Source organism: Halyomorpha halys, unplaced genomic scaffold (assembly GCF_000696795.3).
Source record: "Halyomorpha halys isolate HHAL.00 unplaced genomic scaffold, Hhal_1.1 Scaffold837.1, whole genome shotgun sequence".
In the NCBI taxonomy this organism is placed as follows: Eukaryota; Metazoa; Arthropoda; class Insecta; order Hemiptera; family Pentatomidae; genus Halyomorpha; species Halyomorpha halys.
In genome coordinates this window covers 177,666-196,006 of record NW_027104749.1, presented here as the reverse complement: position 1 = coordinate 196,006, position 18,341 = coordinate 177,666, and the positions used below count along the sequence as shown (strand labels likewise).

General features: G+C 30.5%; 1 protein-coding gene across 1 annotated transcript in view; it reads right to left on the bottom strand.

Moving 5' to 3' along the window:
- Window positions 1-18,341, bottom strand: part of LOC106686554 (cysteine-rich protein 1) — a 45,746-nt gene that overhangs the window by 7,301 nt on the left and 20,104 nt on the right. The window contains exon 2 of the mRNA XM_014429923.3: window positions 5,586-5,738. Within this exon, the coding sequence (XP_014285409.1) occupies window positions 5,586-5,738 (153 nt within the window). The remainder of the gene's footprint in view (window positions 1-5,585; window positions 5,739-18,341) is intronic.

Sequence of the window (18,341 nt, the reverse complement as noted above, 5' to 3'; positions counted from 1 at the left end):
GGCTCCTATCATGACAGTTCTGGTCCGTCCGCTTCATCTCGGCAACTAGAACTGTTACTCTGCCTCAGACTCTCTCACCTAGACCTCCTCTACCTGCGTCAGTGTCCAGGGCTCATCCCCTGGCACGGCCTTCCTTTCTTAACTATAATTGAATACGCCTTGTCGTGGGCCTTCTGTAAAGAAATATCAGGCTGGAGAAATCGCCTAAGACAAGATACAACCCCGACAATTTGTATTCGTTTTTTCAGTGTGTAACTAATTTTCAATAATTCACTATCAATAATAAGTAATATTACTTCAATTAGTTTTTTAAAGAAAATAACATATTAAATACAAATAAAACATTTTCGTTCTTACCTCCTGTTTAAAATTTAAAAAAAAATAGTGTTTTGCAAGTATTGCAGTTGAAAAAGGAAGAATTGTGTCATTCACCAAATCCAGTTTAACAATAGTGTTGTATATTGAACGCTTTAGGGATTCTTTGTCAGAACCTACGATTTAACTATAATATTTTAAGTATGTTTTGCTCCAATTCCTTACAATAAACTAATGAAGTTCTCATTAGTCTACAGATAAGATTATTAGACTATAAAATTGTAGTAAATCCAGTTTATAGAACAATTAGATTAAATAATTTATTTAATTTATTATAAGCAGTTCGAGTAGAAATTATAAACAATTAAGGCTCTGTATAAAAATCAAACACTATTGTATTTCTATTGTGAACTAGGCCCTGTTTCATAATAAAGTAAAAATTATGTTAATCTTGTAGTTTTATTTTGGTACATTTTCTCTGACTTATACAATTCTGCCAGATACTTTTTTTACTTTACCAATAGTCGTCCCCATCATGAAGTAAAATGTATTAGTGCTTGCACTTAATAGTTTGTGTAGTTGTATTTATGGAATAATACTATCAGCTTTCATTATGAAACAGGCCCAGCAGGGACAAAAAAAATATTACATGTAAGAAAAAAAATATTGTAATGTAAGACCAAAATATTAAACAAAAAACATAAGTTAATAAGAAACTTAATGAATAATTAGATATGATTTAAAAGTAAATAAGCAATAATACATGAATAATAAGAACATAAAATATATAAAATAAATAAATAATAATAATTAAATTAAATAACTATTACAATTTATTTTTCTGCTTTTATTCTTTCTCTCATAGACTTGACAGCTGTCGACTGTGTATTTTAATATTGTATTTTGTATAAAATATAGGAATCGTATGTTTGCGTTTGCTCTGTTTTAAGTTACAAAATTTAGTAAATACATCAGTCAACTTTCATAATCAAAAAATCAGAAAAATCTGGCGAATTTCTTAAGAACTATGGAAAAATTAAAACATGTAGTTTAAATTTAAGTTGCTCTAATATCCCAGCAATATAACTATCTTCAATTCGTTATTTGAGTTTCATAAATCTTTTCGTTTATGAGGAAGGCTGTTCACATCCATCACCCACTAATCTTACTTGGTTACTTGGACCTTACAAATGTATTTCCATTGAAAATTAGGATTTGAAGTTATTTACGAACGCAATACTCCCCCTTTCCGTATTTCAAATACAGGAGTGCGAAAGAAAAAAATTACAGATTTCCTTTTTTTTTTTTTTATTTGATTCATTTTAGTTATTGTTATTTTGTGATTAAGATCAGTATTGATTTACTCTTATTGTCTTCATCAGCTGCTTTTAAAATCTTCATAAAGTATTTGAATCTAACAGTCCAATTTCTTTTTTCCTGTAGCGGTACCTTGGAGCACCGCTAGATCGCGCTGCTGTATGTTTGGCACTGGGACAGTTTCTTTATGCACATCTTACATTTTTGTTTTCTTTTGGTTAAAATATGTTATTATTTGTTTGTGGTTTAAATAAGTGTATCAAAGTTTATTATTTTGTTTACACATTGGTTAACCCATAATTAACCTTCTAAAACACATAAAACATCCGTTAACGTAATTCAATCATTATTAGTATGATACATTTTCGTTCTAATCAATAAAAAAGAAAATACGATTTTTATTTTGTGCTACTTTATAAAAGACATTAAAATCATCATTTTGTGTGGAGAGTTGGATTGTGGTGTAGTAAAATACGCCTAATTGCATTTAAAAAATGTTTATATATTTCATAATATATTATTGTTTAATTATTATTACTTTATAATTAGGAGCGGAGTGGATCATTTTCATTATTTTTTTTATAAATAGACGTGATCTCAATGATAGACGTGAGTCAATCCTGTAGGTTCGAGAGCTCTCCGAAACTCATAAAAAGGAGCCATCTAGCCTCATAAAGAAGTGAATATCCTTAGTTTATGGAAAATCCTAACTGTCGAGCGTGATTCTGAATAAACCACCTCTTTGCACAACCGTTGGTTTAGTAAAAGTATTTTCTTACAAAGTGCTGCACCCTGACGGGTTCCAGCAATACAGATTTATTTATTTTCTCATTAGATATATTTTTCATATTACTTCTATTTCAGTTTTGTTAAATTATATGGTATCTTAGCCGTATTATATAAATTAAATCATTAATTTCGTATCTAGAAATAATTTCAAAATTGTGTAATTGTATGTTTATAGGGAATTATCTATAGGTGACCAACCTATTCTAACCAGAATAGGGATTCAAATTTTCCTTCCGTGGGGCCACCATGAAGTAAAAGCCAGCTCACCCAGGCCAGATTCGAACCGGCACGGCTACAGTTGCTAAGACGCTAAGGTAGCGTTTTAACTCCATCGGCTACAAACGTTTCCGAGTGGGGGAATGGAGGTTTATCCGAAAGATAGTGAACCTATTCTGACTAGAATGGGGGTGGGGTGGTCAATTTTTTATCCCGTGAGACCGTCATGAAATAAAATAGGTGTCAGGTGTAAATGAGATATTTAAAATATGTTTTTGACGAATTAATTCTACTTTGACCAGTTAAAAGAATTTTTTATTTTATTTTATTTTTTTAATGTCCTTCCTCATGTACTTTTCCAACTAAGTAAGGAAAGAACTTCCTTTTTTCTTATTTTACTAACTACCTGGTCATTTCTGATAGAAAGGGGTGTCGGTATAGATAATTTACCTATTCTGACCAGAGTGGGCTCATATGCCGTGGGGCAGCTAGGAAATAAAACCCAGCTCTCCCAGGCCGGATTTGAACCGCATCTTCAGCGCACTGAAGTGTCGCTGCAGTTGCTAAGGAATAAGTATGTGTTTTACGAAATTACTATTTTTTTAATTATACGAAATAATAATAAAAAAGAAGTTAAGATGGATAAATGAGTGTCCTTTTCTTCTTCTTTATCGTCCTCATCTCCTATCACTACCGTCGAGGAGCCTCTATCTAGTTTAGTATGTTCAGTTGGGTGGGACTATGTGACATCACTCATACAATAATATGGAGAGCCTTCGGCCTTGGAGACGACACAATGGGATTGCCTGTGCCATACCTCAAAGGAATCCTTCAAGAACTCTCAGAAAAAAATAATGACAACATACCTAAATCAGGAGATGATTAAAAGGAATAGGTTGTAGTGGGCGATGAATTACAAAAATCTATCAATTGAAGATTTTTCTTTTAATATCACTGATGTGTATTTTTCCTCATTATGCTTGATCTAAAAATAACTTCAAACTAAACATTTCTTTAAAAAACAATATCAAAAATTATTGCACAGTGAATTTTTACTTAAATGCATTATTTATCTCGCTTTAATTCGAGTTTTCAAAAAATATTCCTCTAAAATACCTTAATTTTTTTTTATCTGAAAAATAATTTACAAATTCTCATCGCTCGCAAGAATAAACAACTGAAAAATACAATATATTAAAGAATTTAATGAATAGCTAAAGAAAAATAATCAGACATTTGATTAGATTTCATTATGAAATCGATATTTTATATGTAACTAGTGTAATGTTGGTAGAAACAAAATTTGTATTCGTTGTTCTTACCTGGAGAAACTCGGAAACACGAATTTTTATAGCTACAAAAAACAACAACAATAATTTACGCCTTTCCTGGTGATATAGATTTTTTTTCGTAAATCGTCTTATTTAATTCGTCCTACCAACCCCTGGGGCCCTGTTTTCAAAGGATAAAACGAATGCACCAAAATCTCTCTTCATTCCCATCTGGACGGAGGTTCATATTGTTGAGAAAATTTATATTTTTTTGTACATATATATATATATATATATATATATATAGCGTATATTATCAATATTTAATAACTTAATAAACAATTTTTAAAAAAATGATAGTTTATATATACTATTTTTTTTTAATTATTTTTAATTGTAAATAATGGTCTAACCAATCATATTGGTTTACTCCTATTTACGATATTGTAAATTCTAGAAATTCCTTTGGTCTCTCTGTAAACATATATATTTGAGTGACATTGTATTTGTTTTTGGGTCTAAACTAAAGGTTGTAAGCTAAAGTTTCGTTTGGTGATATTTTTTTGAAGTTAAATAATATATTTTATCATATCATAAATATAAATAATTGAACGTATTATTTAAAATTATGAAGAAGATAGTCAGGGGTCCGGTCACAAGGAAACAAAAAATAGTACAACTGTTTATTTGCCGACGTTTCGTCCCAATTAATAGAGCTTCATCAGGGCAAAAAAAATAAAAAACAACTAATATTTGACATAGAAGGATTATAAGATACAAAAGGTAAATTAAGATAGGGTTAAAATTATGTAAATATAAGTGAAAATAAAATTATATACAAATGATATAAAAGAAGGAATAAAATAGTATTAATATAACATAGACAATAAGAATATTAAAAAAAAGAAAACTTCTCATTTCAATTTTTACGGGTTATTACGCTCCGTGTTTTAACCTAATAGTTAAAACTTTTTTTTTTTTTTATTCTTATCATTGTCTATTTTATATTTAAAATATTTTATTTCTTATTTTCTTTCATTCGTATATAACTTTCTTTTCACTTATATTTACATAATTTTAACCCTACCTTAACTTACCTTTTGTAACTTATTATCCTACTATGTCTAATATTTTTAGTTGTTTTTATATCTTCTTAGCCCTAACGAAGCTCTGCAAAGTTGGTCGAAACGTCGGGAAATAAATAGATGTTAACTATTTTGTTTTCTTGTGATAACACCCCTGACCATCTTCATAATATATTTCATCGTTTCTATTTACTTATTTATTTTAATTAATACATATTTAAGATTGGTGTTTCTTTAATCATTTGTATTATTTCTTTTTTAGTTGACTCTCTTTAGCTAGTGGTTATTTTCTTATTTTATTTCCAATCCAGAAATATCTCTTCCAGCACATGTTTTACCTTGGCAAGAGGAAAGGTTTTATTGAACCTCCTAGGTCAGGAAATAAATTTATACTATACCTTTGATGTTTGTGAGATTTCTGAGTTAGTATCTATATTACTTGATTTAAATCTCTTACAGTAGCCTTTGTAGGGTAACATTAATATGACGTCCATTATTATTAATATTATTACTATGATTATTGCTAGATTTATTTTAAATTGTTTATTAAGGTAGTCTTATGTTTTATATCCATCTGCCATAAAATTGATACCTCCAGGTCCAAAGAGTGCTGCGTAACAGGGCTTATTGCAATAGGGTTTTCCATCATGCTCCGAATGACTGCCCGGTGTTAACGTTTTATTGCATTTCTCGCATCGCAGGCAGGCGCTGTGCCAGTCCTTACCTAAGGAGGTCTTCCTTTCCGCTAAAAATGATAAGTATATAATATAATTATAAGTATATAAAATAATTTAAATGAATTATATTAATAATATGAGAAGATCGGAAGGTCGGGAGTAGGGTCAGTGAAAAACATAAGTAAGTAGATTTTTTTATTATTACCAACATTTCGACCAGAATTTTAGGCCTTCATCAGCGCTAATTTCAAAAAACAAGATAAAACCGCAATAAATAAACAAATAAAAATAAAGGAACATAAGTAAACTTTTAATAAGTTAGTAAGTTAATTTTACTGAGAATATTGTATATGAAAGTGTAAATGTGACTAGAGATTATATTATTTTATCATTATGATATTTTTTTTTTTCATACACATAGTTTGATTATGCTCATTTTGTTTATCCTTCTGTTTGTATATATTTAAGAGAGATTTTTCTTTTTTGTATTCATTCATTTATTTATTTGTATTCTTATTTTATGTTAGTATGAATGTGATCATTTATCACTATTACCTATTGCCCACAACTTTGTGGGTGATTGTAATATCTATCATTAAATAAAAAAAAAATATTGCCTGAAATTTTTATATTATAAAGTAAATAGATATAATAAGCAATTAATTCATTGTATAAATAAAAAAATACTGTTTGTTTAATTTTAATTAAATATATTAATTGATATGAAACTATTTCCGAAGACCCGGGTTCGAACCCTGTGTGGCAGATAATAATTTATTCTGTTACTCTAGTCGTGAGTCAGATGCGAGTTACGGACTTCTGGGGTACACCCAGTCTCAAAAAGTGGGTACGCTTAATTAGGGGAAAATCTGGTGGTTAATCTTGAAAGAATCGTCTCATTTTATAACCGGTGTTCTAAAAAATATTTTGTATAATATAAAAATATATTAACGCAAAAAAAAAAAATTTGGTTTGACTGAAACTATTTATAATAAAAGAATATTTGTGTTTGTATCTTATCATTTTTCAAATATCTCGCGCTCTATGTGTTTTGATGCATCATTTGTAAAAAATGACAATGATAATGTGTTCAGAAAGAGAATTAGTCATGGTATTTAATGTTCCAATCTTTGTTACAATACTTTCCTAATGGATATTAGTAAAAACAACATCCTTTATAATTATTATGAAATGGCATAAAGAAAAATTATTGTATATTACAATGAATAAACCAATTTTATCAAATAGTTTTAAAATTTTTAAAAATAATGAAACGAATAAATACAATTTTATAAATATAATTATTTGTATAAAGGTGTTTTTACACTGGTATCGCTTCCATTAAGATTGTTATTAGCAAAGTGTAAATAATATTTTGATTTCTGCTGTTTGCGTCGGTAAATATTATTAACATAGCGAAATATGATCTTAGTTAAAATGGAGTGTTACAGGCGTGTAGAGCAACTACCCATTGGTAGCACTCTAATGACATTTTACATTAGCTGGTCTCGTGGCCATCTTCTTTTTAGGCGCCACGGAGGATTGTTAGGAATGGAAGAGGATACAAGGTTAGGGAGTTTATAATGGAAAGAGTGATATCTGGTTCGGGCTAGATCGGTTACATAGGGAACTTTAAGGTCTTTATGCATGATTTTATTTGTGACAAAGTAAGGAGCATTGAGAATTTTACGAAGGATGTTGGATTGTAAGGATTGAATGCGAGAGGAATTCGAAGGATTAGTGGAGCCTCAAAGCTCAACTCCATATGTCCAGATTGGCCTTATTACAGCCATGTAGATCAGTCTTTTGTAATGTGTTGGAAGTTTAGACCGTTTGTTTAGTAAGTCGTGCAGTTTCCTGTCTTGTCAGTCTTGTGTGAGGATTCCAGGTTAATCGTTTGTCCAAATGTAGTCCAAGGTAGCGGATCTGTTCAATAGGGGTAAGAGTAACATTATTAGCTGTATAGACAGTGTAGAGGATGGGACCAAGGATACTACCTTGAGGAACACCTGCGGACTGAGAATAGAGGGATGAATAGGAACCATAGTGGTTTACTTGAAATAATCTATCAATGAGAAAGGAACGAATAATGAGAAAGTATGTAGGAGGTAGGAATTTTCGGAGTTTGTAAAGCAGTCCCGGGTGCCAGACTCGATCAAAAGCCTGTTCTACATCGAAAAAGACTACCGCGCAGTACATTCCGCGCTCCAAAGAAGACGAGACTACGTCCACCACACGATGACATTGCTGGATAGTAAAGTGGGATGTTCGGAATCCAAATTGGTGATCAGGGATTATATGATTGGAATCCAGGATGGGGTATAGGCGTTTCAAAATGAGTTTTTTAAGAATTTTGTCCATGATCAGTAATAGAGATATAGGGCGATACCTCTAAATTTAAGTATATAATTGCTGATCAAGATTTTCAAGAGATTCTTATAAAAATTATGTCTAGATTGATCTACACGAACTAGTTGATCAATTTGGAGTAACCTAATTTGAAGGTAACTTAATGTTAATATTATATATAGGTATATACGAAGAATGAGAAGTAAATTTAATATCATCGTGAGCTAGGTTGAATGTTTAGAAACAAAAGCAGACCATAGCAAATTGTTTAACTATTTGCATACGTTGCAACGACGCAAGGTCAAAGATAAAGAGTTCGGTTAGATACCGATAGAACTGCATTCCCTGACCTTAATGCACAAAGATTATTTTTTCAATTATTTTTTTTTTTATGATCATCTTTGATAGTAGCAGCATTGAAACATTTGTTCCTTGAACCATTACGTTTTTAATTTGCGTTCGTTTTTTAGAACTCAGAGACAGTCTAAAAAAAAAAGTAAATTAGATTCTGACATTTTTACTATGTCCATTCAGAAGGTTATCATTTTAAAATTATGTGGAAGTATATCATGTAGACATGATTGAAGATAATAAATTGTCATGAGAAAATTTCAATTTTTAAACCATCTGAATCAGTTTTTTTTTGTATGAAATTTAAATTTTTTCAAAATATGATTTTGAACTAGATCAATGATGATATAGGTACGAGTATAAACTTTTAGTAGACAATTCCTCCCAAATTTTCCGATCCACCGCGTTTTGATGCTGTATAACGCTAAAAACCTCAGACAATTTTGATTTTTGACGATTGCACAAGCTGTGTAAAAAACCGAACAAAGGTATAAAACACATATTTTTTAAACGGAATTCAAAGCTAGAATCCGTAAAAAAAACTCATGGTAATTACGGTAACAGATTCTTACATTAAACTATCACAAAATTTTATTGTTCACATTGTTTTCGATTTTTCGCACTGTGTTTTGACAAATAGTTAAAAACCGAAAAACAATGTTCGCGGTTTTTGACGCATTAAGTCTTCAGAACGCGGTGGATTCGAAAATCACTGATGTAAAGTTATTTTCAATTTGGATTTTCTATGAGAATCTTTGTTGAAAATATTTTTTTCCAATAGATTCTGGAGTTATATTCAGAACTACTGAAAGAGGATGCTAAGTAGAGTTTAACAAAAAGTAATGACAATTCCACTTCCATACCAATTACAGTAATTAAGATTTACAAATAATTGCAATTACTCAATAAACTATTGTAATTGTTAATGTTGCCTCCCCAATCATAATTATAAGATGTGCCAAAGTAATTGCAAATACCAATTACATTTTTATGTAATTATAATTTTTCCCTGAAGTTCTAAGCAATTTAATTATAGTTATAAGAAATTCTAATTGTCATTGAAAATACTTGACACTTAAACGGTAAAAATTAGTTTTAAAATAGCTCTAAAAGATGAAGATCTAAAAGATCAATTTATGATTGCGCACTGGTGTGTAGATTTATTAACATGTGCGTTAATAACTCCACACTCTTGTGGAGAATCTACTCATTGGAAGAACTTATCTAAATTAGGATGATTACCGAATATTAAAGAGGAACCAAGGTTAGAAACAAGTGGAAAGATAAATATAATTCTGGCAAAACTGGAAAATTAGGGAACATTGAGGTCCTTTGTGATAAAGTAAGGAGCATTAAGGACTCTGGATTGCAAGGATAGGATAGTCGTGTAAATGGGTCTATTGTAATTAGTTAATTTTTTAACGATCCTGTTTTTTTCAGTCTTATATGATGACTTATATGAGAAACTAGGTGTTTGTACAGATATAGTTCTTGGTAGAGGATAGTTCCTGTTTGACAGGAATAAATTGAGTATTATTAAAGGATGTTGTAGAGCATGAAGCCATAGGTTTACGATGAAGGGTAAAGGTGGTATGATGGGATGTATTAAAATTTATTTTAATCCTCCAGTTTTGTGACTATTCTTTAAGAGTTCTGATTTGGGATTGGAGCGCTTTGAATACAATTGATGGGTCAATATTTAATGATTACATAAAGGTGACATCGACATATCGGTGGCGAGGATACTGTTGGGATGTCAGCTGTATATACTGTGTAAAGGATAGGACCAAGGATAGTACCTGTATTATCAATACAGTAACAGATCTATCTCTTGTGTGGTGCCCAGGGCGATATGATTCTGCGTATCCCTCCCCCCTTGGCTATGGTGGGTGGTTACCGAAGGGTAAAAATATAAATTCTTTTGTAATGAATAAATAATTTATTTAATTTATCAATGGCGTCCCTGTGCGGTCCCCTCCTTCGCCCTCCCTAGACCCTCCCCTGAACATCTGTTAAGTTACACGATCTGTGGTTGATATGGTATTTCATAATTTTCCAACAGTACTTCAACTAAGCAAACCTTGTTGAGGGTTATTATATCCGAGAGTTGAAAATCGATGAGAAGTTGCGTTAATTAAAACGTTGAGAGACTTTGATTGGCTGAAGCAGATCCGTGAAACAAAATGTTCGAAAAATGTATTCAGTAATTAGGAGCCACCCCTCAAACTTTTCCTCCCCCTCCTATCGCTCTCCCCTCTATCCCTTCCCGGTTTTCAAATTATCACTCCCCTCCCGCCTTACATCCATTGTCCTGAAGAAAGTTAATTAGTCGAAGAAAATTGTTCGCCTGAAGATCTCTCCCCTCGCGAAATGGTTAATTTGTTTTTAATAAGCGTTATCTAAATTAATAAAGGAAGTTTTGTAATTTTAAAAAGAAGAATCTCTTCAAACACCTCGGGGCGGTAGGGGGATATTCGATTTTTGGCTTCAAAGAAAATATATTCTCTTATAATATTGAAGTAAGGTCTTTTATCGTAGCTGAAAAAAATAACAAAAAAACAGACTTGATAAAAATTAAAAGTTAAACTTTAATTTTTCGCTTGATTTATTGAGGTAAATGGAGGAGCACAACATTACCTCATTCTGTTGTGATTTTATTTTAGAGACAGATAAAAATACTCCAGGTTCAGAATGTAGTTTTTGGACGTCCAATAGTTTCCGAAAAACAGTTTTTCGAAAAGTAACATTTTTTCCAAATAACGAAAAATCTATATTCTGTGAATTTATTAAGCCAAATATCATGGATTCTACTCATACAACACTACTACTCAAGGACATAGGGATGTCCACTAGCTTCAAATTGAGGACTAGACTTTTTGGAAAAAAACACTTGGCTTATAAACAACTATATCACAAGAACTATTAGACGTACAGATTAGCACCCAAATTAAAGCTAGTTGAATGTACTATAATATATTCGATCACGTTTATCTTCCTTGAAGCAGTAGTTTCCATTAATCTACTAAATATTGATTTGTTATTATTTTCAAAATAAAATTTTGCCTTTTTGAAAAACTGTATCTGAAGAAGTATTGAACGTAAAGATATTAGAGTTCTATACCATAAATAATTACTATTAAGTTTTATCCTGTAGTAATTGTAAGTGTTGTAAGTAGTTTTAAATGAAAAATTATTGAATTTTTTTAAATATTTCTGGATTAAAATATACTTCGGGGAGCTTCGACCTTAATATATTTACTTTTAAATAATATTTCCTATATTTTTTGTATAGTCTTGGTAACTAATTGAACCTTTTTCTTACAAAAAATAACGTGTTATTTTTCCTTTATTTGAAATAACTCACGAATGATTTTTTGTAACTTTAGGAACAGCCGCCATTTTTTTTTTGTATTCACATATCATGGTCATGCGGACTCATCAATTTTGAATCTTAACAAATCAAAAATTGAGGTGGACTAACTTCTTTTTCTCCTATACGCTCATGAACTAGTATTTCCGGAATAGTACAGGCCATAATTAATTGGATAAACGGGGTTCTATTTCTCTTAAGGGCGGTGAAGAAGCTAACATCTTTATAATGAATTGATCGATCCTGAACGATAGAGCGTTTAGGAAGGTCGTTGAGATAGCCCAGCGACTAATATCCAAAGAGGTAGAAGACAAGACGAAGACTCCTGTAATTAGGATATGCCGGTGATGAGACTAGCGGATGAATGGCCACCTGGAGCTCTGTCATCACACTGGAGCATTATCCAGGACAAAAGGTCCCTCCTCGCTCCTGTGTGTCGCCCATTAGCTAATCATCCTCCTTCTCGACACACCTCCATAATTACCTACAGCGCACTCTTTGTTACAGTACGGTAAACACTCATTAACCCGAGGCAGGTATATAGTTGTAATTAGTCTGTTTCTCCTCCCTCTTTGATCCCCTGCTTTATTACAGTCCTCCAGTTCTCCAGCTAATTCCGTAGCCTTTCTCCAGTCCAAAGTCTATCCTAATTACGACCTAATCCCTCGGCCACAATTCGTTTCATCCTTCAATCGAGGCGGTCCAATTCCAGGGCTCCTAATGACTTTTGCTCCCTATGTCCGAAGCTCGAAAGGGTTCTATAAAGGCAAACTGTTGCAATAGGGAATAATCTCTGACGTTTACTGTCACCCGAAATTTCAGAGGATATTTAGTAGTGCCAGTTATCGGAAATATCATAAAAAAATCTTATGCTTTGCGCGCATCACACTACTTTTACTTAAAATAGGCTTTGTTTCTGCAAATAAATACAACAATTTAAATAATGAGTTGTAGTGAAAAAGGTTCCTTATTAATTTTCATTATTTTATTATATCATACACAACGTTCCAGGGCGTTCGGCCCATCAGGTACTCTTAATATAATTTCATAATTATACTGGTCTCATTATTTACTATTAGGTATAATAGTCACTATAATTATATTACTGTCAGTTTGTTTATGAATGTATTCAATAAATAAAACTTCATATATAAAAAGTAAGGAGGAACCTATAGCAAAACTTTTTGTATTTCTCTGTAATATAATTCAATTATATTAACCTCTAAGGTTAACCTTATTTCAAGTCTTAATAAGGACTACATTAACTCAAGACTAAATAAGGATACCGGTTTAATTATGAAATGTGAGGATATAATTATATTAAGAATACCTAATGATAGGGCTATGGCTCCGAAATTTTGTGTATGATAGATACATATTTTTTTTTTTTAATACTTTTTATTGATTATTGATAGATATTACAATCTGCCACATAGTTGTGAGCAATAGGTAACAGTGATGAATGATCACATTCATACTAAAATAAAGTAAAATAAGAATAAAATAAATAAATTAATGAAAAAAACTCTCTTAAAATATATACAAACAGAAGAATAAACAAAATGAATATAATCAAACTATGTGTATGAAAAAAAAAAATAAATAAAATAATATAATCTCTAGTCACATTTTCACTCTTATATACAATATTTACACAATCGACCTGAGGATCCCTGAGCCCACTCTATTCTCCACGTGTGAGGTGTAGAGCAGAGCTCAAAAGATCCCAGCGCACCCCTTTCGTCGCATCACGTGGTGCGTATATTAAAATAAAGAAGTTAACGAGGAAGAGTTTTTCACTACAACTGGTTACATAAATGCAAACTCATCCAGTAATAAACATATAGTATTAAGAAAATAGTTTTCAAAAAATAACTATACAGGGTTTCGTTAATACGATCGGAAAAGATAGGCGTTTTCCGATTCGAACTCCTGTCGCTATTTTTACTTTTTTTTCCCTCTAATTATTTATAATATTCTTTAATATTTTGAATTTATTTATTTTTATTTTTATTGAAATTTATTTATTTCAAATAAGAAAGATTATGAATACTTAAGAAATTCGTCTGTGCGTCTAATGGTTCCTGAGACATAGTTTTTCATAAACTAAAAGTTTTCTCCGAAGAACTAGAAATCAATGAATTTATTTTGGCAAATATGAGATGCAACTACTACTCTTACGAAGATAAACGTCATAAAACTAGCTTTAATTTGAGTACTAATCTACATTTGTACGTCAAAAGATCCCCAAGATATTTCCCAAAATAAATTTATTAACTACTGTTTGTTCAGTACATTTTGTAGTAATTTGTTGTATAATGTAGAAATGAATTCTTGACACAGGGATACAACGTACCTCCCCAACGTACCTGTTGTCTAAATGCGCACACGGCGCCATCGTTTCTGCACACACAGTGTAGACTGTAATACCCCTTAAAGTCCCCATTGGTAGAAAAAAGGAAGCGCACATCCTCTGTACTTATTTCTTCCTCATATTTTTTCAACTTCACATTTTGTATTAAATGTCACTTTCTAAAAATGTATAGCTCGGAGACTATTGAACGTAAAAAGCTCTTTTAGAGTTCATATTTTAGCAAATTTACACTACTTAAAATAATTTTCTATTAGGTTTCCTAGTGCTGGATTTAGTTTTAAACATATGAAGCTTTGAATGAAAAATTTATTTTTTTAACTTTTTGAAACAGCCATTTTTGATCTGACTGACATACTTAGCAATGCAATAAAGACTCAAAAAAGTGCTATCGAAGTTTTCATCTAATATTATCGATTTTTATGCACTGTATCTTAGACTAAATGCACTTCATTTGATTAATTTAAAAAAAACCCACGTGTGTGAACTGTAAAAATGACTGAATGAAAAACTTCAAAAAATCCTACCTTTTGTATAGTAAAAATAATTTTTATTTGCCAAAGTATGAGAGAAATATACCTAGAAAGTATAATTTTTACAAAGATGGTGGAGCAACCATTTTTTTGGACTGATTAGAATGGACTGAATCACATATGAAATATTTTTTCTGTTTCACGTATATCACACAAGATGTGGCTAACTTTCTAAAAATAAAAATGGTAAACAAAATATAAACAATATCAGAATGTTTTGTTCTGATACTATCAGTTCATAATTTATGTGAAAATGCGAATAAAAATGTTCGTATTTATATTTATTTATTTTTTTTCTCTCATACTAGTAAAATCTTCTTTAAAAAAATTATACTGAGGAAAGATCAACATAATAAGTCCATTTATTAATTTAAAAAAGTGATATAATCGATATTATGTACATCCTTAATATCAGATAATACATTTATGACAAGTATTACTATGTAAATCTTTTGTGCATATAAAAGAAGCATATAACAAAACTTTTTTGATAGTTTAAGCATTCAATTAAGGAAACTTAAAACTTTTGTTGATTATTATTAATTATAGCAAAAACCCAATTATTTGCCAATTGGAGTGAAACTCAATGACCCCTGTAGGACCCTTAAGACGAGAAATTTTGGGGGCGCTCCACTGCGGCTTCTGCTCCATTTCCTTCCAATGCCTCCAAAATCTATCAATGGGAGTAACATGACCGCCTTACCAATCTACAATACACCGAATTTCATTAATTTACAAATACCGAAGCATCTAAGAGCTGAAAATATTTATTTTCCTATGAAAAGAATAATTGACATAATTTACATGATTATGGTGATCACGTAAAAAATATAAGAGAATTAGATAACGATAAAGTCTTTGCCAATCTCAAAGTCATTCTCTTAGAATTTGAGATTTTTATCCGAAAGTGTTCTTTTGAACTTAGCGCATATAATTTCCTAACTTTCAAATGTAACAGTTTAGTAATCTCAAGCAAAGGCAGAATTTAGAAAAAAGTAAAAATTATTTAGAAGTGTTGGAAAACAACGACAGAATGGTTAATTTTAAAATAACTGATTCTTTGAAAATAAATGGATTCTGAGATAAGTCTTTGAACAGATAGGTGGTCCTGATTGGTTCTTTGCTCATATATTATCATTTAATATCATTATTATTATTTATATTTATATTTATTCTTTCAAGACGTTTATTTAATTTCTACTGTCTTTTTTTTTTCCGTATTGTTTTAGTTTTATGTAAGTCTCCTGTACTTTTTTAACTATATATTTTACGTATTTTTAAAAAACTGTTTACTCTTGCTATTGTTACTTATTTTTTATTCTTATCATTGTTTATTCAAGTTTATTTTATATTGTTATTATTTTATGTCTTCCTTCCTTTTATTTATATGTAATTTCTCATCACTTTATCACTGTATCTTACTGTAATATTCTCAGTTTTTTTTTGTAACTTTTTAGCCCTGATGAAGCCTTGCAAAGTGGGGCGAAGCGTCGGACATTAAAATAGTTTCAAACTATTTGTTCTTTTTTTGACCGCAACCCTGACCATTTTATATTTAGATTCTTTGAATATTGTGTGATAAATTTCCCAAACTTGTCAGAATTAAATTTTCTATTGATATATAATTATATATATATATAACAAACGAAACGAAAGAAGAGACAATTTTTTTTAGATTGTTAATGAAAAATTCCCAAAATTCTAAGGATACTTGAGTGTCTCAAATAGACCAATAAATTAGAGTTTCAGGATTAGATAGCACACATTCACACTAATAAAGTAATAATCTCACTCCAAGTTCCTAAAACTGACCAATCAAGTAGACTACTATCTGACATACATTAATAGCAAACAGTTTAAGAAGATTTGTTTTACATCTAATTTACACTCTATATCAGCTTTATACTCTTACAAGCAATTTCTATCGATTTACAAAATAGATTGCGAACTAGCTTAGAATTTTACTTAAATTTCCAGGAAAGTTTACCTTTGGTAATCAATATGATACTCCAAGAAAAATGTTATTTAATAAAAAAAAGTAACCTTGACTAACAATAAAAAAGTTTCCATTATCCATAATAAATTATTATAATTTTTTTTTTACTCTAAGTTTACAGTGATATGCTACCCCTATCATAAATCGCAGAGAAAATGCCGTAGGGAATCTCAAATCAGTGTTTGAGTTTTCGAGGCGGGATTAAAATAGATTGAAGGGGGGTGGGATAAAATAAAGATAGGGAAAAAAAGTGTATAAAACGAACCTGTTAGCTTGAAATCTAACCGCCAAGTGGTTTCTGCGCAGAGAATATATGTTAAAGGTTTTAGGAGTGGTGTATTATATCTGGTTCATATGTTTCAGGATGTTGAAGTAAGGAGGACTATTTTTGAAATTTTTTAATACAAATGATTTAATTTTTAATTACAGTTATAGTTATAGGAGATTCAGCCGCGTTAGATATCCTAACTGGAACATACCAGGCTGTTGCCTCATTACGATTCGTAGCCACAGGCCCTTCATCATTCCATTCTTCCTCTGCTTCTGGTGATGTTCCGTTACATCCTCACGGATAGAAGTATAGGAATCTACGGTTGGCTCATACCGCAATTCCTAGAATTCTAGGGTCCAAAAACTTTACTGGGCTATGAAATAGTTCCTATTTTATAAATAAGAAAAAGTATTTAAAAAAATCTCGTAACTTGAATTTGTTTAAGGATTGATAAATAAAAATGGATTTGATCTCAATTTTCAAAATAATCGGCATCTCTTGTGCAGCTAGTAGATAGGAACCCATGAAAGAAATTCTCAAAAGATTTTTACTAAGGTGCTAGGTTTATTCTGAAGATTATTCATTTAGTCTCATGAAGAGTTTAAGTATTTCTTAAATTATGAAGCATTGAAAAGAAATAGATGAAAAATAATGGCATTATGTAATAAACTGGAAGTATCTTTTTTTTATATGGTAATTATAACAATATTATTAAAAGATATGAAAAATAATTTTAAAAATACTTATAACTAATAAATCAATTCAGTAAAAAGGTGTTAACGGATTTTCATGCGGACCACCGGTTGAGATCCACTGCTATTTACACACAAAATTTAAAGTCGTAAACAGTATTGTATTCGAGAAATAAGCAAATTCCTCACAAATTGACTTCGATGAGCGAAGAAATGTGCGTAAAAAATAAAATGTAGTTTATATATATTTTATTACCTTGTTCGAGGCTGGCAGTTTTATTAATAATAAATATTATTCAGATAGTCTCAACTTTATTTATTAAAACATATTACATGTCGAATGTTTCGGCCGATCGAACCATCATCAAGTACAATCTTAATTTTAGTATTACAGCCTCCAATAAATTTATTCAAATTCATAGACTAAGTCAATTAACACAGCTAAAATAAATGTATTTATCAATATACCATTTATTAATAATTTCTGTGTTATTATTAGTAATGTTAGTTATTGATTGTGAAATACCAAAATTGTAAAGGACAGAATTTATTGATATATGCTATAGTTATAAATATAATTATTATAACTGTGTTAATTCACTTGTCTATATAGCCTGAAAATTTCAAAAAATAAATACGAGGCAGTGATACTAAAATTAAGATTGTCCCTGATGGTGGCTAAACCAGCCGAAGTTTTGGTCAAGTAATATGTTTTAATAAAGAAATTTTTTTTTTTTT